The following is a 25,594-nucleotide window of genomic DNA, read 5'->3' on the forward strand; positions in this document are numbered from 1 at the left end:
ACAACTCCAAACGCATTTATCAAAAAGCACTAAAAATCCGGCCCTTACCTTTTCCCCTTTATCTCCTTTTTGTCCTGGCAGTCCAGCTACGCCTGGAAGACCAGCCTGTGCACACATAACATGCAGGACTGAAACTATATGTAGACACATTTATATCAACAGCATGAATCTTTTAACATACAGTTGCAGTCAGCTGTTTACTTACACACATCGTGGGTACGAATCCCATGGTAATACTGGGCTTTTAATGATTTCTTCGAAATGTTCTTTTTACCAGGGTGGAAGAATTGTGCAGCATACATCTTTAATGACTTTAAAAAAACAACAATTGGGTGCAAAAGTTTGAATTTATTTGGGATGTTCTCCAATTCACACAGATTCAAAGCCTACACACAGCCTCAAATATCCATACACACCCACTAATATTTGATTAAATGTCCCTTAGGAACTTGCACCTCGACCAGATGCTTTTGGCAGAATCCTGACTGGTTATTTGACCACTCTTCTTGGCAGAACTGGTAGAGTACATTTAAAGTGGTTGATGTCCTGGCACAGACATAGTGTTTAGGTAGATTTACAGTAAGGCTGAGGTTGGGGCTTTTGGGAGGCCATTTCAACACCTTAATGTTAACCGGCTTTATCCAAAAATATGTATTTGTGGACAAATACCACAAACACTTTCCCATTTTTGTGGTATTTGTCCGTTTTTTTATGCTGGCAAAGAGAAACTACCAGTTGGAATCAATCACACTATTAGTGAGATGTTAATAGGACTTGGCTTTTTCAAGTCAAAAGACACTGTAAGCACCACCTAATCCAGATTTGTGTTTTGCGAATATATTTATATATTTGAGCTTGTATGTATACTTTTCACCTTATGTGGATGAAAAAAAATCCAAAATAACCTGAAACTTATGCACCAAATTCTTGTTTTTTTAAGTGATTAAAGATATATGTTGTACAGTTATTCCAACTTGGAAAAAAGAACAATTCAAAGAAATTAAAAAAGCCCCAAATTACCACGACATTCACATGCATGAGTGTGTGTAAGCATCTGACCATAACTGCATTTGAAATAACAGAAATATTACTTCTGTTTTGCCAGTAAAGAAATACAAGTAATATACTGCACCTGCAGTAAGCAATGATGTTTTTAGTCATATGTTACTTAAAAATATAATCTTTTTTTTTACTATCCGAGTATATTCCAGTATCTCATATCTATTTCCACTGATAAAAGACATCACCTTGCGGCTGTACCGTCTTAGTTTGTTATTGAAGGCAACATTAATATCTGCAGGTGAAAGAATCCTTTACAGCTCCACAGATCTATTGCACAGTGCATATTTGCCATGCTTGGGAGAATTATAGCTGCATTTGTAAATACATTTGGACTGTAATGTGTTTGGTTGGCATTGCCGAAAAATAGTTTTTGATATAAATGGTGTTTAACCATCTCTAGAATGCCCATATCGGATTGAGTACACGTGGCGTCAAATCAAAGGCTGGCTCAGTTTCAACAGCCATTACATTCACTCAATTAGAAGCCCCTGCTGGGTTGAATTGAGTGTACCTTTTCAGCTGGACAGTGACATCTGTCAATGGACTGTGGGGCTGGCTGAGACAGCATCAAGGGGATCTGAGCTGTAACCAAGGGAGGGGCAGTCCCATTAAATGTCCTCTCGGCTCCACACTGGATCAATACAGAAATTTCACTACTTAGACGCTTTCCTTTGTGTTCTTGCTTCGGGGCAAAAAAACAAATCAAGCCACTGTCACGTGCAGCACACTTCACCCAGATAACCTTTTTATGCTTATGTGAAGCTTACAACCTGTCATAAGCGCTTCTCAAGGTTGTGAGAATTCTCTAAGAGTAACTTTACACTGACATGGCAGGATGCTTAGGGAGAGATGCAATGACAAGAGTTCAAAGGTCACATCTCCATTTGGAATCACCGTAACATTAGCTCTTAATGATTTTATGATGATAGAAGTTCTATCTTATTACATTTCTAACTGGGGCCGGGCGTTCTTGTGGATGACACAAAAATCTTCTTACACTTTTATGTAATGGTTAAAGTTGAGCCGTACAGTATGTGGCACACGATTACCAAGAAGCTTAAATGTCTTTCACTTTTTAAAGAAAAAAAGTCACCTAATTGATTTTCTTACTTGTGAAATGCATAACAAAACACAAATGTCTTTTTTTACAGCTCATTACCTCTTAGTCTTTATTGTAAATAAAAATAATAATAATAGTAAGTTCAGTTGTTTTTTGAGGCGTTAAAGCGTTTTACCTTTGGCTCCTGGAGCTCACAGCAGTTTTCCAGCTCAGCTATGTAAGGGTCACAGTAGATTAGAAATTGTTTCAGTTCAATCTGTGGAGACAATCACATCATTATTCAACAGTTTCGTCATCTCGTCATGCTCCTCTTTTAACTGACAAATGTCCACACTTCACTGGCTCAGACAGCACAATTTGTTCACTTGTCAGCTACTGTAGCCTTAATGTCCCAACGCTGCAACTCCCGTCGCCTGCAAAGCATCTCCAAAGCACCACATTAAAAACATAACATATATTTTTAAAAAGCTTCAACTTCCGCATGACTTGCAACTGGTTCAGAGGAGGATTTGAAACCTATGTTGTTGGTTTTTTTGAGGTGTTACTTACACTATTATCAGTCACAAAGGATAAAAAGTCAGCTGTTAATCCTTTTTAAGCCAAGGTCTATCCAGAGGCACGGCTGACCTAATGGCAAGGTGACCTTTTGTTGTTTTTGGCACTTTGGCCACCTCCGGGGCTGAAAAATGAAGCCAATGCAGAAGTGCCAACAAATGCAGTTCACTGAATAGTCACTTCAGGCTGACTCCAAAAGCAACCCAACAGACTCCAGCGCTAAAGTGCCTGACTTGAATAAACATGAATAAACATGGTTACTGCTCAGCACAGTAAACATGTTTCTTCTCCAGTACTGCATTATTGAATAAAAGTGAATAAATATGCTCTTTTTAACTAATTTCCCACTTTTGTAAAAGCTGTACAGGAGTTACTTTGTTTATAGGTCACCCATTTGCATTAAAAGCGCTGCTGCTGCTTGAAGTGACAGGTGGGTAAAGACTAGGCTGCTAGTTGTCTGCTAACTCTACTCACACAGGTGGACGTAACTGGATCTCTGGACTGTTTCTGGTGTTGGTAGACTTTAGATTATTTTTAATTCATTTATCTGAAAAATGATATGGCTTGCTGTGTGGTTAAACTTTACTAAAAGCCTGTCCAAGACGTTTTTGCTCCAGTTCTGTTGAGTGAATTTCATGTATTTTATCTGTTTGTTTAATAGCAACCCAATCATCTGTAGATGTAGCTTGCTAACCATTCTTGCTAGTGCTAGCTAAAAAAAAGGCTCCCTCCTCTCATGCAAATGATTAAAAAAACAAGGTGCGGACAGCCGAAAAACAAGCTTTCAAAAGGGGACATTAAAAGCTTACACTACAGTAGAAGCATCCATTTATTATAGTATGGTGGAAAAGTCATGAGCCACCCCTCATTTTTTCGTTTTCGCTAGGAAAATTGGAAACAGGTACAGTGATTCATTAAAAAATGTGCAAACATACGTGGAAATATAGTTTATAATGCAACATATTATTCAAATGAGCTTGAGAGTCAGTATTTGCTATGACCACCACTATTATTATTTAAGCTTCAGCACAGCCTGAAGTCAAGCTTACTTGTAATTTGTTGAAGTACTGTTCAGGAATAATTCTCCAGGCTTCGTGAAGGACATACAAAGCTCTTCTTTGGATGTTGGTTGCTTTTTATTATGTGCTCATTCAAGATCATCCCACATCATCTCATATCATCCCAGTACTTTTCTGTGTTCATGATTCCATCAGTTTTGACAAGATCCCCGACACCACTGGTTGAAACCGTTACAGCCTCCACCATGTTTTACAAGTGATTGTAGACATTTGCTGTTGGGCTTTTCTGCAAACCTGCTCCATAAATTTGAACCCCAAAAATTAAAATTTGGATTCATCACTCCATAAGACCTTTTGCCACTTTGTGGCTGTGTATGTAATTTAGCATAGCTAAGCCTTTTCTCTCTGTTCCTCTTCCTTGGCCATTTCTGTTGAGGCTTCAGTGAACCGTAGACGGATCAACAAATGGGCCAGATGCATCTGTCAGATCTTTGTTGCTTTCCCCCCCCCCCCTATTTCTTAAGGACATGACTTTCAGATCATGTTCATCTGTTGTAAATAGCTGTGCTTTCCAATTGTCCAGTTTTCTGAAATTATCTGGTTCTTTGGGAATCACCTTATTGGTGCAAAAACAATATTTATGCCTGTCAAACTGGACTATTTGACAGGCATTTGAAATGGGGAAAAAATATGTGTTTGTCACCAATCTGCTAGAAACAAAGTGCCTAAAGATATTTTTTAAATTGGTTCTTTCCCAAATTATCTATTATGTGTAGACACAAGATTGATTTATGATTTAAGTGTCTTGACAAATAAATAAAAAAAATCCCCTGAAGTTACAAGGAGTGGACTGAAAATGAATGAAAAAGTATCCAATGTCCAAAGAAAAACTCTGAAAGACCTTCAGAAAGACTGAAGAGCAACTGCTCGAGCTTGTCTCACTGGGAACAAAATATAAAGAAATGAGGAGTGGCCCAAGAGTTTTGCACAGCACTGTATGTGTTGAGTCTGTCATGAACATATGTAAAACTGAAGACTTAAACTGATAAAGATGCACCTGACACATGTTTTGAATGTTGTTTGAAAGCAGTAGGGGTGCTTTCATATTGGATGAGTGAACATATTGAATAACAAACTGCTAAATTTGCAGTTGAGAAAAAAAACATGCTCTACACATGTTTATCATGGGACATACATCTACAGGCCGTCCATCCTCTATTCGTGTTGTGATCAGTGTGCGCCCACTGGGGTCGATGCTGGCCCTCTCATCAGTCGCTCTTCTTTCTATTAGCTTGCAGTCCATGTAAATGGAGACGGCGTTGGTCTGTACAGAAATGCTCAGCTTGTGCCACTGGCGATCAAACAGGGCATGGAGGTCACGGCTTTTAAAAGTGTAGCGGAGAGTGTTCCTCAGCAGGCTCTGGAAAGAAAACTCCACCACCTTCTTGTCGCCGTCAACCACAACATTTACCTGAGATGTAAAGAAGAGGACTGTCACCGCACCATATCTGTGTACATACTCAAACTATTACACACAATTAAAATATATATTGGCACTAACCTGACTGCCTCCTGACTGATCAAATATCTGCCAAAGATACCACCTATCTTTTTTTGTAGTTCTTCTTACCCGCCAGATGGAGACAAGGGAGTACTCACTTGGAAGCCCATTTGGAAATATCAGTCTAAAAAGAACATCAGGAACAGTTACATTCCAACAGAGCACCAATATTAAATTTAACTTTGAAATAGTTTTAAAAAATTGAATAACAGTGTCCGGTTTAATTTTTCAGTGCAGAATGTAAGGCACTTTAAAGCTTTCAGGGACTGAATAATGAACCAGCCAATCAGCTTCAGTGATCAATATAATTTCAGTATCCTCTTGCTGCAGAGACATCCACATAAATAAGCCTGACAAACTTAATTCCATTTAGCTTGATGTATTTTATACAGGCTTCCCTGTCACTCAGATGGATGAAAGCATATAGACATTGATCCAAAGTCACAGAAGTCAATCTTTTACCTCGCTGACATACGACGCACACGCACAGTTACAGAGGGTTTATGTCTATGACCTCAGCCACTCTGTAAAGTCAAATAACACACCTTTCCTTTCCTCCAGCAGAAGAAAAATACACAGAAAAAAACTGGAATATATAAGAAAAACAATATCATATTTCAAATCATACCCACTCCCAAATGATTTACATCTTATTCACTAACTCATTGCTCAGCCCACACCCTCACTCTCTTTCACTATTTTATACGTTGTGCTAAAAAAAACAAAAACAAAAAACATTATATTCTTCAAAATACTATAACCTATAACCCAACTCCACACTCAAATTAACAGCCAAAAGTGGAAGAGCATAAACATAATAAATCAAGATCAGCAAAAATAATAATAATGCAATGATAAGGTCATTGAGAAGGCAGAGCACAGCCTGGGGGAGGAAGCGAGAGAGAGTGTTTCCTCAGACAGGTTGGAAATTAGTTTTCACTCCAATATATCATCTCCTATTCTCTCAGAGCTTCCTACCCTCTTCTATTGTGTCCCTTGAATTCTTTGAGATTTTTTTGGTGTGCACTGTACATGACTAAAATGATAAATGCGCCAAGTTAAAGCTCCTGAAAAATCAAATGCTTCCGTGAGGGGCCGAGGACTGGGAAGGTCATTTGTTGCTTAAGGGCTAAAGGATTATTTCAGCAGCAATTCAATATCAAAAGTGACGTGGCAATTTATAAAAGTGAGATTCTGAAAATAAATGCAGTGCAGAACATTTTAAGGCTGCACATACAGTACCTATTTGTACTAAATGGATTACACATCATTATTAAGGAGCAAGAAAAATAAAATAAAAGAGAATTCTTATTTGTACCACACTTTACACCCTTTTTCACAAAGTTCTTTCAGTGGGCTGGCACAGTTCTCTCTGAGAGGCTAGAGGGTTAAAGGTCATGACATTGTGTTGACTGCTATGGCTAAGTGGCTAAACCTGGAGTTCAGGGTTGGTTACCTTGACCACAGTTTAATTATTTGGTAAAATGCTACTCAGCATGATTTAGTAGGTGATAATGAGTGAATTAAAAAAAGAAGAAGATTTCCATTTATTTCTCCTGGTTCACTGCCAAAACAGCTTTTTAAAATCTCTGTATGTGATTACGCCAACCCTGACCTCGTGTTGACTGCCCCGGTGGTTAAGTGGCCAAATGTGGAGCTCTGTGTTACTTGTTTTGACACTGCTTGTCTGATTCTTTGGGAAAGTGCTACTCTGCATGACTTAGAAGGATTTGCATTCAATTTCCCTAGTACACATGCAAAACACAACATACTGTAAGTGATCCTGCCAGCATTTTCTTTTACAAGTCCCATTTGAATAAAAATAATTTGTATTGGGAAATACACTTTGGAACAAAAAGAAATGCATTCCAGATCGCATTCATTAGTAAATCTTTGTTTCAATGCAAACCTTATAATGGCTGTTTACTATAGGCTTGTATTTTACAGTGTGAAGAAGAAGGGTCTGGTTTCAAGCCAAAGCAATGGAACGTCCATAGCAGTAAGGGAGAGCAGAGGAAAAACACCTCAGAGTATTACAATAGTTTTGTGTGTGCACAACCATAATAAGAGAAGCACACAAGATCACGCAGAGTAACACCCTGACACTCAAGAATTACATTCAGAGCTAATTCCATTTTTATAAGGAGTGATCATGTGCTTTCTGGAAACTGTCACCACTCTTGGAACGTGCTTTTGACTGTCTGCGTTGCTTGGCTGACACAATGGTTTGACAGAATTATCACAGCAACACCACTTTTCTGGCAGGCAATCTTATGGAAGAGACTTAAGTCTCCTGCCTTGTAAGAAATCCTATCCAGGAAGAGTCTTTAAACTGAGCTAGAGGAATCAGATTGCTACAGCTGAAACAATCAAATCTCAAATGCAAGCCTAGTTGGCTCACGTCCTTATCACTGACATTCAATCTCTGCGCAGTTCAAAGTTGACTTAACTGTGTCAGTTTTTACCCTAGATCCATCATTCAAGCGCCAAATGGCTATTACTTCTTTTTCCCAGCGTGAGCCCACCTTTTGTGTTTACGTTCGGTAGACGAGTTTTTTTTACTGGCATGGATTTGATCTAGAATATAGACATTTTACTTTGTACAGCTGAGGTGCACGAAGGTAGCTAGGTTTTGTAAGATGAGCTCATCCTCATTCCTATGGTGTCAAAGCCACTGGCGTCCCAGAAGTATCCTTTGGCGTTTGTGGTGTTGTGGCAATAGTGAAGCAGCTTCTCGTCCAAATCCTAACATATGGACACTTGGTCAGAAGTTTAATGCACTGGCTGTGCTTAAAGCACAATTTACATGTAGGGCAAAGGTACTAAATGGGAGTAATTACTAATTACATGGTTTTGATAGCTCTACATAACCAAACAGCAAGTTAATGTGAAAGCAAAGAGGGCACTCTGCAACTTCCCTATTGGCAACCCAGGTAGAATGTAAACTAGTAAACTAGTAGACCACAGTAAGCCTGTATGATGAATAAGCTGCCACAACAGTTACAAATTGCTAAAACTGTCGGTTGCTAAACAAATCTCAGTATAAGCTACATTATAAAATTTTGCAGTCACATTAAAAAGAAGTGCTGATTAAATTCCTGTTTTTCTTGATTTGCATTGTTAACAAAAACACCCCAAAAAAGCTACAGTACCTGCTCGAAAGCAGAACTTGGTACCGATTTGAGCACAAAAATGGGGTCTATTGCAAATTCTACTGAAGCTTGAAGAGCTTCAGTTGCTAAACTATGTACAACAATATGTAAGACAGACAGTTGAGAACCATTTAAACATATTTAAAATGTAGTCCATAGACCAACATGCATTTCAGATGTGAGACACAAGTTAGTATATGATCCAAAGAGAGCCAGAGCAGACATAAATAAGCTATAAATATGCTGGGAGCAACTGCAACACTCTGCTTTAATACTCTATGGATGAATATGTGTTGCTTTTTGCCGGGCAAATGTGCTCCCTCACACAAATGTTCCACGAGTGTGTCAGCAGTGATCTATGAACCGTAATGTGTATTGTGCCAAGGAGTGGGCAGAACATCAGCCATATCTACGCATCTATTGCTGCATATGCTGCGAGAGGAGTGAGCAATGTTTTACTGGCTGTGGCAGGGGCACTGGGGCCTCCTGCTTCGTGCAATTGCCCTCGCTTTCCCTCCTCAGCTGACATGCAGTATCACCTGTCAAAGTACTTAGATAATTGGATATGAGAGGGATCGCAGTCCTGCCACTATAACCAATGACACTGTCAGCAGCGTCACCGAGAGGCAGCATCTTCTTGCACTATGGGCCCAGACTGAGTGAAGGGCTGAAGTGAATGTATTTTCAGCTGGCTGACTGAACAGGGAAGCAGATCACAAATCACCTGGCTCAAAGATTTTTTTTCACCCAGCCAGGGAGGGAGAGGGGGAGAGAGAGGGAGGCAGTAAATGTTTACAGTTGCATATAAAAATACTAAAAATATCCTGCCCTCCTGGAAGAATGACAAAGTGTTCTCTTTCACTGTTACAACCCGAGGACACAAAACAATGAATATCTCAGGATTCATTTTTAAAACCTCAGTATAAGTTATGCAAACCATCGCGCTTTCACTTATGTCCCAGGTCTCATGTGATACAAATGTAAAAAGGGCAATAGGCTTTTATAAATTCTATAAAATATGATGCTACTATACACATCACATCAGCAGCAGCAAGGTGACGCCACATCATGACCCCGCCAGATGACTGGGGAATAAAGGTCTTCAGTAAGTGAATGTGTCATTTACATAGTCATTTTAATATTCCTGTCTTATTATACAAGCTTGGGACTTTTTTTCCCCATTCCTTTATGTCCCAGTTTTTGCCCTTATGAGATTTCAAGAATAAAATGCAATATATATTAATTCTTTTCAAATTATTCCCCATCTACCAGCTCACCTCACTGCTTGCCCTTATTAGCCAAGGCAAATAGAACTATTGCTCTGAGCAGGGTGTATCTGGGTTGCCTCAGTTCAAGCCTTCTGTGAAATTCAGTTATGGCTACACTGTTTATTTTTATTTAGATTTTCTTCAGCCAAATCCAAGAAAGCGAGCTCAAATTCTCATTATAGCCACCACAATAAAGACACACATTAGCAGTAAAATATCATAAGGTCCTGCAATATTTGAGTTATAAGAAATAAGCAGAACTTTATATTTGGAAGACGCACATGAAGGAGCCAGAGAGCAATAGCATGCAGCTCAATACTGATCACAGCCTTGGACACACATTTTTATAGCATGGTTGTATTGTGAGGTTTTCTCCCAGTGAACAATGCCAACATAAATAATGAAGAATGTACACACACATGCACCCCTAGCACAGATGTGAATGCTACCTACTTTGTTGGCTTAATAAGTGTACTGCTTCCTAATCGAAATGATGGCAGGTCTTCTGCGATTGTTCCCTTTCGGAGAAGAAACATTTCTGTGAGATCAAATCCTGCGGGACAGGATTACAATGCGTTACTAGATTTGAACAAGCCGACGTCTACATCCCCACAAAGCCACCGTGTTCATTCAGTACCTACCTGTGATTTCCAGGGGACGATCTAAAACATCAGAAAACCTGTGTTCCTCTACACTCAGAGGGGGGCATGAGCCATCTAGGGGAAAGCAACCGAGAAATTGTTTGTGTTGGGTGCAGATGTTCATTTATATTTTGAAGCACTTTTGACTAGGATTACAGAAAAGACAGTGAATCCATCACAAAATAATTTCCACTGTGCATTTCTTGTAATTTTTTTAAGGCAAAAACTTCCTAAGGAGAAAAAACACATCAGACCAGAAAAATCAGTTAAAAGTTGTTTTTTTTTTTTTTTCTGTTAATCTTTAAAAGTTTTGCTAGAACATAAAAAAAAATGAAGAAACGAGAGTGTCGGATCCAATTTAGAGACGTGGCTACATCAACTTCACAAAAAATGAAATGGAGATCAGCTTTATGCATTTTGATTGTTTTGTAACATATTTATCAATCAAAAGTTTGGATTCAAGTAAAGTCATTGCAAACTAAAACGAATGAAGATGGATTTGGACACAGACAAATGTCTATTGTTATAATAGTCTAAATATTTCTGTCTACATCTTCTTGAAATTGACATTAATAAAAGATCAGAGTCCAGAGCTAGTAGTTTATTCGTAAAATATCACCATCAATCATCTTATTTTGTCAAAAGGAATATGCTGTTAGGAGCAAAACATTGCAGACAACAAACCCATGTACCTGATTGTTCGCTCACTGCCATCCCCAAAGCGCAAGGAATGGAATTTAAAGTCCAAATGAGAGCAGTCCACCTTAACAAGCAAATCATGGCTCTGGCTCTAGAAAGCAGTCCACCTGAAAACCTGGATGGAAACAGCATGGCTTTAATTTCAGCTTCAGTTTAGTTAAGTTAAACAATGGATAAACACACTGTATTACAGAGAATAGCCCAAGAAAACAATGAGCCCATTTTATTATAAGCATGCTATTATGTTGGGCAACAGTATCTTTTAATTTATTTGGATTCATTTAGCAATCTAATGTAGAAAGTTGTCTACATTCAAGTGAGGAAGAAATAATATACACACATCTGTCACATTCTAATCACTTCTTTTCACTATTAGAAACATGACTGCATTATATTATATGCAAGTTGTATTATTGCAGAATTGAATTCAGCACTAACATGTGCCTGATTTTCCTGCTTTACCTAACTCGCTTGTGCATTCAAATGTCCCTAAAGCCTTACTTTGGAGTTATTTCCGTCACCATGGTGAAGCTGGCGAGTTGTTCATTGTTTTGTTCTAATTAAGGTTTTCATACAGTGATGAATTCAGATGTTTATACCGCAGCAGTGTTTACGCTTAGCTATGTTTCTCTTTAAGTTCTGCTTATCCATCGAGCCAAGCTTCTCCATTTACAGCTTATAATCCATTCAGTCTGTTCATCTGCTCTCCTCTTTTTTAATCAATATTCCGAATTATATTTACAGTATGTGTGACAGTAATTGTACGATGGGTTTTATATGGGATTGGCTTCTTGATCATATTGCCACAGCCTTGATCTTTTATTTATGTAGTACTCAATCAACACTATGTTCTTCAAGGATATCACATGCAAGTATCAAACCTGGAAACCTCCAGTTACAACAAAGTCCCCTGAACCATTTCACTATGCTGCCAAACAAAATCTTCTGGATTACTCTCGTGCCATTGCAGAGGTGCCACACATTTTTTGGGTAGTCACACTGGATGGTGAGTGTTTGCTCCAAAGTACAGTCGGTAAAGCACCCTCAACTTTAGTGGGCTTTTCAGACTAACACTTTTAGAAACGACTAGATTGCTCTGCCTGAAAAACTGGTGCGCTGCCAAAATAATGTTGACAGATGAACTCAGAAGGTAAAAGAATTTCGCATGGCTTTTTCAACGACTTTCAAGGACTTCAAGTTGTACAGGTTAAAAAGAATCTGAATAGATGCACTTGAGGTACTGTGCATGATAAAATCTCATGTTTTATTGTGCTATATTAAAATTATGCATTAAAAGTATCAAGTGACCTCCTAATGAATAAGCAGTTTGGAGGATTTTAAATTTGTGGCAGCATAGTTGCAAAGACTTTATCTATTTCCACCAGGGATGACAACTCTGAAGACATTCCTAAAAAATATCTCAAAAGGCCCTAATACAGCTGCAGCAAATTAAAGTAATTCCAATATCTATCTTACAAAAAAGGCAATAGAAAGGCGCCATACATTTATATATACATACATAATTCCCATCTACCCTTCAAGTCTTCCCCCACTTGATCATAAAGTTTTACATGCAGGCCTACAGTATCATGGCGCTCGGTAATGAAGTGACCATGCCACTTCCTACAGCCCGTCTATGCAAGCGTCACAGGCAGTACAGAGGTATCACATTCCGTGTCTGCGTGGAGGACGAGTAATATTATTCTGGTCATTTCTGCAAATGCATGCAACAGACGCGGCTCTGCAGGCGGACCCTGCTGTCGCAGTTACTCCACACCTTTACAAATCGCAGTCATATTATCGAGGTCTGTGCGCGAGTTAAGCTGCAACTTTAAACCCACACGCTCCCCCCGGTGCAGCAGCATGGTACACAGCTGCTCTATATCCGCATCAACTAAACGGACACAGGGGCAGTTTAAGGTAGTTACACGGAGGCTATGAGCCCGTATGTATCACAGGAACCAGGCAAAACCGTGCGCACGTAAGTTGTTCGATCCATCAGTCATTCAGCCACTTTCGCTCAGAGGCAATAACTCAGTGCAACTATGCAATATTCAAAGAAGCGTGTTTCTATGCGCGACCGCTGATTGGCTGTGGGCTTCTGAGGATTTTTTTAATAAGTATGAAACGTAGCGCTTGATATTCGTTCAGTGTTTAGAATATTACGTAATTTGCGGTTAACAAATTGGCAAATGTGGTGCGTGTTTACTACTGCAGAGCTGCAAGCAAATCAGAAATAAACCGTTTCTAAGGCATGGGTCCCAGCACAAGTTACACGGATGAAGCCGGGAGTTTAAGTAGGAAAACAAATAAATAAAATAAAAAAACAAAAACACACTTTCATGAGAAAACATGCAAAATATGCTCGCTAAAAGGGGATTTTCAATAAATTCACAAGCTACATTAAGCCGTTTTTTCTTCTTCTTTTTTAAAATTTTCGTTTACTGTGAAATTAATTTGATCCATAAGTACTTACAGTATCTGACAAAGTTTCCTCTAAGGCAAAAACAGAGAAAAAAACCGCGACAAAAGCATAGTCCATGTGTGGATACGACCAGTCCGATTCCGGATTCCAAGACTTGGAAATAAAAGTCACAGTGGGATCGCCAGCCCGATCGCTGTCCTTATTAGTTGCACCGAGTGGCCCTCCCACTCTGTCATTATTACTGAAATGTTCACTGACAGAGAGTTCAGCAAACAAGACTAGCACACAGTCAAACAGCTTTGATATTCAGTAAAATAAATGCCCGGTTGCAGTTCAAACAAACTGTTATTAAAAGAGCCAGGTGCGGGTATTGCACGGCGTTTGATGTATTATGATTTCATCAAAAATCCCCAATAAAGACCCTAAGCATGTGGCTTTACTTGATAGTAAGGTACTTTTATATTAGCAGTAATTAGAATTATCCAAGTCAAGCTTAAAAGTAAATATGTGCAGAATACAAAACGTGTCAACGCGTATTCATGCTGATCCACGCTTACCTGGCTATTCATCACTTTATAAAAAAGACGTTATGCTTTATTATAAAGCGGAATGATGAGCAGGTTTAATAAAGGCAGCTTTCAGGGGCAGTCCCTGTGCTACAGCAACAAACTCAATCCACATACTATTTTAGTTAGAAGACCCAAATGCCATGTTGCAATACTATACTGCTATATGGTAGCCAACAACTTATGTTTCAAATGCAGGTTTGACAGGCTTGTGAGTGCAGACTTTATCCAAACCTAGTGAGGGTTTGCTAATGTTTACCACTGTCAGAACTGAGTTTCGTCACATCCATATTATTGTAATCTCTTTAACAAAAAGAGCTGTCTTTGTTAAAAGTGTTGGTTGAATTAAAACTACTTAGTATCCTAAAGTTTTGTTTAAAGAAAAAGGTCAAGGCACCTGCTCAATACAAACAGGTGTTCAAGATCCACACATGTAATTGTTTAGACAGATGATTTTCGTGCACCCTCCCCTTCACCACAGGGCCACACACTCCGAGATACACATTCAAGCATTGTGCTAAAAAGAAACCAAGACAAGGGCTTGAAAGAAATTAAAATTCAAATGAAGCAGATGGCCATATTTCTTTGTTTTAGCACAAACATTTCTTTAGAGCTCCTGTAGTTCTTTTTATTTTGAATCGCTATAAGAACTTTTCTCATCTCATGCTTAAAAGTGTGACTTGGTGTGTTAGCACTGCAGTCACAAGAATCCAAATGTTGGAAAATTGTTTTATGACTGTTAACCCCCCTCCTCCGTCCTTTTTTTTTTAATGAACTGATTTATTTTTAATCAGAAACAGGCTCTGTACCACCTCCAGTATATGTGTGTGTGTGATTTGGGTAAACTTACTCTTAAAGTAAAACCAATAAATAATGAAATAATGAAAATGACAAGGAGCCTTAATGGTCCTTCAGGATACACAGCATTTATCAGAAATACACTATTAAAAGAGTTTGCATCAGTCAATTTGAATGTAAGCTCTTTGTTTGTGTTATTGTATTATTTATAACAATAATTTGGTCTTACTCGGGAAAAATGGTTGTTGCTGTGGTAACCTAAAGGTGTTACTACTGGCAAAGCATATATACATTCAACTATTGCAAAATTATTATTATTTATTTTTTTTTGGACTGCACCAGTTGCAAATAAGATTGCTTAAGTTTATGCATTGGTAGAGCTGAGAAATACAATCCACTGAGTCCTACATCTATTAGAATAAGGAAATAATACAGTTTACAGTTAAACAATTATGTGCATATACATAAAATGTAACCTTAAATATATAGAATTAATTCACTGTTAATTACTAATGTCTGGATTGCATACCTAATTACTGGCCAGATTAGAGATCACAAATGAGGTCGAGAACTTTTAATAAAAGTCCAGCATATTCTGTTCCACAATCTTTGCTTGCAAAGTAATCCTCTCGCAGTGCTGTGAAAAGCCAAGCTGTTGCTGGGTTGCTGCTCTGTGGGCAAAGGCAGATTGTGTGTGGTGTATGAGGTTGGGATTTTTCTTTTGCTATCCTAAAATCCTCAGTAAATCATAAGCTGTCAAAACTTTTCAGAAGCATTTCTTTGGGAGCTCCAATGAAATCTGCTCACGGTATTGTCTGCAGATTATCCAGAGTAATCAGGACATTATTCCAAAAAGACACATTGCTGCTGATGTTGTTTTGTCTGTGAGCAGTCCATTTTAAATTCTTGTCACCTTTCCTCTAAAGCATTTCTGAGGCAAACACAGAATTCTCAACAGGTTCCCGGATATATATATATATATATTCTCCATTAAAAATTGAAAACCTGAGGTTTTGCTGTAAACGGACACCTGGTCATCACTTTGGTCATCACGTTGACATTTATTCCCATTTAATATATCTTCTGTATAATTTTTAAAGAATAAGATGCATGCAACATGAACTGAGATACATGAAAATAAGTTATCAGTTCTTAAGCAGAAGTCACTGTCATTTAAAACTTGGAATACAAAAGCATTGGGGTTTTTTTAAATCACAAGAGAATATCCCTCGAGACCTTCTTATAGTTCTGGGGACTTGCCCTTTGAAATATTTTTTTCCTGGCATTTCAGCTTTAATAGACAGTCAGGAGAGTCAGATAACAAAGGAAAATCAGGGGGTGTGGCAAGCGACAGATGCTCATGCTGATTCTGACCCCAAGATATTAGGTTTACATGTTCAGTGCCCTTAAAAATAATAATAATAAAAAAGATTCAAAGACATTTGACAGAAAGCGCCCTTTTAGAGATTTTTAACCCCTGTGATTTCCAGAGACCGTGTGCTCAATCACAGTACATGACCTAATCTACTGTTTTACTTGCAAGAGATGGTGTGGGTGGTTTAGGAAGATGACAGCTGAAAGCCATTTCTGCCTCATAAAAATGATTAATGTGTTATCATAAAAATGCAACAACAACAAAATGATAAACTAAATTTGTCTTTTGTTTCAGTTTCAGTGATTTTTCACATCAGATGAGAAATAATGTTATCAATTGCAGCCTAGCCCCACAACTCACAAATTCTTAAATTTTCACCTAATGATTGTAAAAACTTTCACAGAACTTCAGTTAAAATTAACAGAAAATAGGAACTGTTAACAACAAAGGTTCTGGTTAATTGGTTTTACTTCATAAAAGAATTAAGAAAAGAAAAAATCCACACCTACATCATAATTTTTTTAGGGTAGCTAGCAAAAAACACTACTAAAATTTCCACAACTGTATATTGCCTACATATACTAATCTACACAGCTATAAGCATCATAAAATTGGGCAATTATACATGATGCACCTTGTACTAAGATAGACTAGCTAACTACAGTAACAGGTGAAAACTCTCGAGTCTCTAGCTTAACCTTCACCCTTTCATCCTCTTTTTAGCTTTGAAAAAGCTTCTTTTGTCAAATCCCTCTAAGTTTTAACTTAGAGAATTAGCGAGCTACCGTTGGTTGCTAACAATGACAAGCTGTGTAAACAGTGCACCCATGCCCAGCGGTCAAACATGCTGCTTGAATATATCCTCTTATGTTCCAAGAATAAGGACTGAGCTGGCATAATTTTACCTTTTAATATTATCTAAACTGAAAAACATGCACTCAAATTGTTAGCAAGACTTACACTGGGCTAGCTTACAGTTAGCTATAGAACTTAGATCATTAGCATTTCTTTCCTTTATTTTTTGTTAAGTAGTTAGCTTATTACTTGTTAAATTATTTCAAAAGATTGCTGGTGATTAAGGCAAATAAATTTTTCTTAAGAATAGGAATTATATTTTTCTCAAATTCATTTAATTGTACAGACTATACACTAGACAAAGTGCAGGTAAATGATCAGGTTTCAAGGTGCTTTTACTACTAAAACATGCTTCAATACTTTTAACAAATCCGGTCACCATAACGTCTATATGTGCTAATTAAATTAAGGAATACATCTATCTTGTGGTAAGCTTAATATTAGTATGGTTAAGGACATTATTTTTTTCTTAATTTAGGTAGTGTTTCATTACTCATTTGAGGGTGAAAAAAATGGGGGGTTATTAATGACAGAGCAATAATCTTACCAATTCCTCCTTTACACACATATTTACGTGTAAATGCAGTTTGTAAATAAAACAACACAACAATTTACTTCTTGTAATCTTTTTCTGATTTGCCCTAATACAATATAAATGCACTGAATTTCAAAATAATCTTACAGTACTCTCCTCTTTGTGCGTATGTGTTTCTGCCTGTGTCTGTTTTTCATAGATATGCACATGCATAACCTCGGCAAATACTATTGTTTTGTCAAGCACCTGTTTGCTTTGAATATAATACTAATCGCTGCTCTGAACCTTCATTCATTTCACTCTTGTTAAAGTGGTTTAAGCGCAAAACACCTGCCTGTTTTACAAGATGATTAACTAAATTGACATATGGCAAAGCACCAGACAAAAACATCATATTGTGTGTCACTAATCTGTATGCAGACATAACCACTGATGTGTACCTTTCAGTGCACATAAAAATCACAGAAGCTATTAAGGAGTGTGTTTATCATTTCTGAGAGCTCACCTGGGCATGAAAGCTTCCAGTATGCAGACAAAAAAGAAAATGAATAAAAAGATACAATAATGTGTCAGTTTTGCCTACAGCTATAGATCTGTGGGGTATTTTTGTAATATGATCATATAATTGGCTTGCGTATTGAAAGCAGTGAAAGAAAATCAGTTGGTTGCCAACTGACTGTCTGCTGTCTGAAGTTGGGCTTTAATGTGGTACATACAACCAGTAGGCATCAGAATTTTAAATTAACTACTCCTATGTTATTATTACACCAATGGCATTGCATTTGACAAAAAACATTAAACACTGGAAAATATTACAGTGTATTGCACCTACTTTGTTTGTATATGCAACATTCTGCTTTGCAAATGTGCACTTTTTTAAAATATGTCTGTATTGGGAATTTTCTACAGCCACTGAGTCACTTTACATAAATTTGCTTGTGATGGCCAACTTTATAATATGCAAATGATACACACCCTCTGTCTAGGCTAGGTAAGGTAAAGACAAGAAACACTCAGCATTATAAAACTATACATGCACGTGCATTCTGGGACCCCTTAGTACCAGCTGAGGATCATTTAAATGCTACCAGAACTGCTGACTATGTCTATCCCTTTATGACCACAGTACCTATCTTCTGTTTTCTGCTTCCAGAAGGATAATGAACCATGTCACAAAACTCAAAACATCTCAAACTGTTTTTTTGAACCTGACATTGAGTTCACTATACTCAAATGGATTTCACAGTCAGCAGGTCTCAATCCAACAGAGCACCTTTGAGAATAAAGAGAAGAAAAAGACCTTGTTCATCTATTATTACATAAACTTGATGAGATTTCCCATTTTAAATTGACTCTTTCATTATAAATAATTTAAGATTTTTAATGGAATATCTCTATTGGCATACAATGGCCAATATCCTGTGTCCTAGTGACACACTGTGTACCTAATGCAAGTGCGTCATAGTAAGAGACTGATCGATAACAACGATAATAACAATGTGATTAGTCAAATGAATACATATATTTGTATACATGTATATATACATATATACAAGTTTGAGAAGATATTTTTTTAGCACAGCTTTGCAATTTTCTTGCAAAAAGACAAGAAAATACAGCACTGACTAGCAGAATGACTTTAGGAAGTTAGGTGAAGGAATACAAAGAGCCAGAACACCTGCACCTACACCTGCAAAGAAGAAGGCGGTGCTTGATGAATGGGACAAATGCAGTACTTTGATCCGGGAGAGTAGATGTAATGTGTGTTTTTTTTCAGTGTTTAATAAGATTTAGGCAACAAACCTATATGTGGTCAGGTTAAGAGGTCAGGAAATAATGTGTTTTAACTTTATGCCAGAAGATTTCAGAACAGTTGCCTTTAGTTATTCTCCAAACGTTTCCCTCAAGCTGTAAATCTATGACCTCACAACGGCATGGCTGGTCTATAGCGATGAGAGTGATGAAGCGACACTGATAATAATTTAGCAAAATAACCAACAAAGCTATAAGACCATGAGCTCCACCTGTTTTCTGACACAATAAGGAGGAGACTTCAAAGTTTACAGGGAAACAAAGACTATTTTGGCAGTACGCCTTGTGTTCTTCAGATGAATAATAAATGTCAGAATCAGAAGAAAGTGGATGATGGGTGAATGTGATGCTATAATTTAACTGAAGCTGAAGAAAAAAGGGGAAAGGAAACAGCTACTGTTATAAAATCAAAATACATATTAAAAAGAAAAGTCTACTTAACTGACAGAAGTATGAACAATGGCTTTTTTTATTTTTTATTTTCTTTTTTTTTTTTAAACAGCAAGCCCACTTTTAATAGAATTTGGTAGATGGTCTCCATTGAGCACACTGCCAAGCAGCACTAAATAAAGGCATTTGCAGTTTTGAAAGGTTGCATGAATTAAGCAGACCTATATACCTTCCCTGTGCAAGTGAATAATGGGTATATCTTTCATTAGTTTAATTAAAATTCAGGGGCATAAATGAAGCTTAGATATAGGCCTATTGATTTTAGCGAGTTGAATTTATAAGTGTCCAAACCAGTAGTGACCAACTAATTAACTGGTAAGAATGTTCTTCATTACAATTAGTTGCAGGCTAATTTCCTCAATACAATAGATAGCTGGTGCTCATAGAGATGTATTATTTTCACTCTCTGAAACGTTAGAGTCTCAATGTCACCATAGGCTGCTCCAGTGTTCCCCTTGCAAAAGTAATTACTCAAGTAATAATTTAATTTTGCTACAGTAATTCCATACACGGTGAAGCATGGCTGCACATTCCTTGCCTATTGTAATTTAAGAAACAATATAGCTCATAAATGGAGTAGATTTATTTTACCTATTGCACTTAAAACTGTGAAAAGGGAGCCAGAATGAAAAGATGAAAATTCTTTATAGTGAGATAGCATGGGTTTTTGCATGCAAGATAAATTTGATAGGAACTGAAAGAAATGGTGAGTAGCCTGGCAGAAAAAAAGAAAAAAAAAATCCCGAGCACATTGTCACAACTCACACAGAGTCTAGAGTCTGGAAAAGTTTATATAGCCCCAACACTGCACAGGTTTGGAGCCCACAGTCAGCTGTTTGGAAAACGTCAGTGACATAGCTTTGAGGAGGCTACAGCTCCTCTAGTCACTAAAATGAAAATAAAATGAAAAAAATTGTCTTTAGTAACACCAGAAATAACCAGTTGTTTCTGTTATTACACAGATATTACAGGTGGAAAAGTAGCTATTTGCTGTATGTATTTCTGAGGCTTAGGTGAAAAATTCAACAAACGCGTCAGACACATAAAACAGACCAATGTAAGCGCCTATATAACGGTAATGTACACATTCAAGTTACCAAAGCCAAGAAATAAAAAGAATAAGGTAAGTACATCATCATCCAGTGAGCCACTGATCAGACGTATACTGTATACTAAAAGTACTAATTAACTTACTTTGATGGAGGCTAATTAGCTATATGGATCTTTACTGAAAATACACTTAGCTTAGGGAATACTTTCAGCACAGTGACTATGGTGGTGTGGAGAACTGCAGTGTACAATTAACAGGTATACTCCAAAGATAGGCTCTACAAGGGAATGCAGCTTCAGGTGCACTGCACCCTGATTTCTAAAGCCACACTTCCTCCCGTTCAGCTAATTTAATGCTTAATGAACCAGATAAGTTTTCCAAATATACTGGACCAGTCCTGAATGTAAATTATGCCGCATATCAGTCTGAAAATGCACCAGCTCATAGCTGCTATTTGACACTTTACAGACAATTCTTTGTACCAGAAGAGCATTTGCAGGAAAAAAAAGAAAGCAGAGAAAAATAAAAATAATGGGATACAAAGAAATTATATAATTTCACAAGAATATTTAAATGGCAGTCTCCCAGTTCAGCTTACGTGCCATAACTCAAGGTTGAGACAACTGGATAGCCTATTTGCCCCTCAAGTAAGCCAAAGTGCCTGTGTGGTTGCACCACACAGGGTTGGGTTGCCCCATAAGCTAACAAAGGTGTTACATTGGTGGGTCTTAAAGAAATACATTCAGATTGTTAACATAACCACAACATAATAAGAATAGAGGTGTTACTTCTTTTTTTAAAATCTTCCTGCTAGAGCAGGATATTGTATTACATGAAGTAGGCAAAGGAATATGAATATGAGAGGTTAGAATGAAAATATTTCTGACAAAAAGAACAAATAACTAGCAACGCTTCATGGGCATTTAAATTACTCTAACTATTGCAGACTGCCTGTGTTTGTATCAGTGATGAAACACACTGCGCTGGAGTTATATAACAGCACAGATTCATTGCAGCCATTCATATTGAGATTCTTCAGCATAATGCATCCTCTTACTGAGTGTTTGGTGGTTGTTTTCCTTTCAGGACATCACAGGCCAACTTGAGATTTTCCCTTGAGAGTGCCTTTAAGAAGATTTAATTGTATATAATGGTGGAAAGTAGTTGTTGACTGACTGACCTTCTGCTAATGAGACAGGTATTGTGTTGTAATGAATAATATCTGGTAAGACGGTTCTTGTGCATTTCTGTTTTATTTCATGTGCTGCATTTAAAAGTGTAAAAAAATACTCCACTATATCACAGGAAGTTACTTTGTTTTGTTTTAAACAATTGATCAGCTTATAAAATACTGAAGGCTGTGAACTTTTGCATTATGGACAATGAGTGCATAAGCTATTATAGTTAGAATAGCCTGACCTCGACTTCAGCAGCATTAGCAATTCTGCTTTCAGGCAATATCGATCTAATAATATACAATCTATCAAATGCCTGACATTACTTAGTTTCCCTTTTGCCGCCGGAACAGCTCTGTTATGTCAGCCCACAGACTTTGGCCCTCTGGCTGTGTTCTGTGGTGTCTGCCGCCTGATTTTGGCACCAGATCATTTGGGTTCTGTAGTTTGCTGCAGGAGTATGTTTCTGTCAGAGAGTGTTGTTGCCATGGGGGTGTGGTTGTTTCTGAAGCAATGTTTGGGTGTATGGTGCCTGTCAAAGTGACATACAGTACTGCTTAAAAGTCTCAAGCTACTCCTCATTTCTTTCTATTTTGCCTCCAAGGAACCAGACTTTCTTCTAAATTTTTTAAAGTGATCTTGAGCAGTAGTTCTCCAGGACATTTGAAGGTTTTTCAAAAATTTTCATTGGACACCAGCTGTTTTTTCACTCATATTTATGCAGTATTAATGCAGTATGCAGTGTGTCCTTAAAAATTTGGTAAATGAAGGACAAAAACAGAAGTGGCAGGTCTAAAAAAATATCTTCACTAGATAAAAAGTGAAAATCATGCTCTTAAGAAACAGGAAATTAAACTCCGACATAGGACCTGAGAAATGTATCTAGCCCTTGAGTTAATCCATCTACTGTTTGCTGAAGTCTCATCAGAAATAGTATCCAAGGAAAGTTGGCTGTTGAGATGTCATTCTTAAGACTGGGAAACAGGCATCCCAAACTATACAAGAACTCAAGAGGGACACTGGTAAGTGTTGACAGCCTTCTGTAAAATACTGTGGAGGCTCTATCATGCCTCTATCAGCCAGTGGTGTTCAGGATCTTGTCAAAATTGATGGACTGATGAATGCAGAAAAATACAGTCAGGTAAACGACAATGACCCCCAAACACACTGCCAATGCAGTAAAAGTATACCTGGAAAGAAAAACACACAATAGAACAATATCGTGGATTGGCCTCCCCAGAGTCTGGACCTCAACAATTCTTAAGCAGTGTGGGATCATCTTGACAGAGAACAGAACAAAAGGCAACATCCAAAGAAGAGCTTTGAATGTCCCCCAAGAAGCCTGGAGAACTATTCCTCAAGACTACTTAAAGAAATGACAAGAAAGGTTCAGGCTGTGCTGAAGATTAAATGTGATCATGTTAGATTCACTAGAATAGTATAAACTGCTTTTTGCCTTACATGCTGTATTCCTATTTATAAGAGCAGCAATAACAAAAATTGCAGCCAGTATTTCCCATTTTACTACCAAAATATACAAAAATGAGTTCGCTCAATACTTTTCCAAAGTACTGCACATTAATGTCAGAATCCAAGTCTTGATGATCAATGCTAACCCCTTTATTGTTGATGTAAGCCATAAATAGCAGCAATAACAAAACGCCAGAAATTCAGTTAAAAGAACATTTAGTTGAACATTCAGTCTTTTTAAAGTTAAAGGCAATATTTTTCTTGTTGAATACTTTTTCCCCTCGCTGATGGGAGTTTTACAAAACTATACAAATTATACCTGCAGCTTAAATATTCATTCAGTCACTGGGTGACTAGACTAGACGTGTTGTATTTTATCACACATACTTAAATTCTGCACATCACGATAAAAATCTACGATTATCAGTTCAGCATGGACGCTTGAACGCGCTTCCTGCGGAGACGTCACGGTCAGCTGCCCGTCTCTCCACCGTGGTGACGTTAACAGGAGCACGTGGGTTTGTTATTGCAGGAAGTGAAGATGGCGGCTCAGTCGTTGCTAACAGAGTCTGTGCTCGGGTGGTCTATTTTCACCGTTATACTGTTGGTAAGGAAGCACGACATTACGTAGTCGCTTTATAAAGTAGTGGAGCGGTAAACGGTTAGCCCGAGTTGTGCTAGTAGGCGAATTCGTTGCTTTAACATCGGCGTTCATCGGCGCAACATGGCTACAGCGCATTAACGCCAGCACTGTCTTTGGATTGGTTTTAGCTAACATTAGCCGTGACACACTTACAGGCTGTCGCCCTATAAGAGGCTTTCAGTGAACTGTTTAGCATATTTTGGTGTTGCGTACTGTTAGTAACATTGCAATTGTTAAACACCACTTTGTGGAGAATATGAATCTGGTATTGTTACTTAATTTCATAAAAATGTAACATCCACGGTTAGATCTTTCCTGTATAAAATCACCCAGCTGTACTGTAAAGTGTCTCCTTGTTTTTAAACGCACTGTTTTTATTACGAATAAATAAGCGCTGAAAGTGGAAAAACTACATTAACCAACCTTAACCAAAGACAACTATGTAGTCTTTTTTCCCCCCTAGCAAGACATAAATTGAGACTTCTGTAGTGGGCTACTTAAATGAACGTCTTAAAGTTGTTCAGCTTGATAATCTGCAGCCCATTTTAGCCCTCATTATCCCAAATGTCATTCATACCCACATCACATGGCTAAATTACAAGTCCTCCAGAAGAATGGCTGGATGCCAATAAATTGCTCTGTTTTTCTGCCCAGTACTAAGCAACCCTTTTATTTCAGACCTCTCAATGGGTCTTATTTGGATGCAGAGCCTTTCGCCATTACCTGGCAGAGCAAGCAGCTGGAGGCGTAAAGCTGTGGGCCTTTAATTGATCCTGTCTGCGAATGGCAGCCCTTAAGCTGAAGGGGCAAGTGTTTGCAGTGTCCTCACCTCTTAAAGAACATGTGCCTGGAATATGACCTTGTCATTTTGAAGCCCATTTATTGCTTTTTTGTCTAATGAGCTTCTCTCCCATTACAATGTCAATTTCTCTCCTGTTCATTTTTTCCCCTTTAAACGTTGAACAGCATGATAATAAATGTGTATGTTATTACTTAATTTAAACAATCTTTTAAAAAGTGTACCACTCGTATCACCTTTCTAGTAAGTCTGTTTATTTTGCTTCTTACGAAATAGACTTTGTGTTATTGCCTGTCACTCTGAGAAGGGAGTATGATATAATCGGATCAGCTCCTCCAGAGCACCTGCAGTCAGGCTTTTAAAGTTACATAATGCCCTACTTGTTGTTTTAATACTTGGATTTCAGTTGTTTTGTTTTTGTGTTATAAGTGGTGTGTTTTAAATTTCAAGGATATATAACACTTCAAAGGTAGACTTTGTTGCAAGGGTATTGTATTGAATAGCATCATTTTACTGATTTCCAACCTCTAGTGTGTTGCTTGTTTGCTTCAGTTTGATTTTTATAAACCCTGTTGACATTTTCCAAATTAAATGCAAATGCCACCTTGTACTGCATATAGTTG

At 37.8% G+C, this 25,594-nt stretch overlaps 2 protein-coding genes across 2 annotated transcripts in view; one reads left to right on the top strand and one right to left on the bottom strand.

The window, feature by feature from the left end:
- LOC146374803 (uncharacterized) overlaps positions 1–13,603 on the bottom strand; it is a 99,747-nt gene extending 86,144 nt beyond the window's left edge. Inside the window, exons 1-9 of the mRNA XM_084948978.1 lie at positions 13,494–13,603; positions 11,011–11,132; positions 10,319–10,393; positions 10,131–10,230; positions 5,258–5,381; positions 4,892–5,167; positions 2,298–2,378; positions 1,574–1,693; positions 49–105 (exon numbers count right to left, since the gene is read on the bottom strand). Of these exons, the coding sequence (XP_084805104.1) occupies positions 49–105; positions 1,574–1,693; positions 2,298–2,378; positions 4,892–5,167; positions 5,258–5,381; positions 10,131–10,230; positions 10,319–10,393; positions 11,011–11,098 (921 nt within the window). The 5' untranslated portion in view covers positions 11,099–11,132; positions 13,494–13,603. The remainder of the gene's footprint in view (positions 1–48; positions 106–1,573; positions 1,694–2,297; positions 2,379–4,891; positions 5,168–5,257; positions 5,382–10,130; positions 10,231–10,318; positions 10,394–11,010; positions 11,133–13,493) is intronic.
- Positions 13,604–24,019: 10,416 nt separating this feature from the next.
- lmbrd1 (LMBR1 domain containing 1) overlaps positions 24,020–25,594 on the top strand; it is a 47,442-nt gene continuing 45,867 nt past the window's right edge. The window contains exon 1 of the mRNA XM_084947647.1: positions 24,020–24,136. Within this exon, the coding sequence (XP_084803773.1) occupies positions 24,071–24,136 (66 nt within the window). The 5' untranslated portion in view covers positions 24,020–24,070. The remainder of the gene's footprint in view (positions 24,137–25,594) is intronic.

Source organism: Perissodus microlepis, chromosome 13 (genome assembly GCF_051167445.1).
Source record: "Perissodus microlepis isolate ML-2025 ecotype Zambia chromosome 13, ASM5116744v1, whole genome shotgun sequence".
In the NCBI taxonomy this organism is placed as follows: Eukaryota; Metazoa; Chordata; class Actinopteri; order Cichliformes; family Cichlidae; genus Perissodus; species Perissodus microlepis.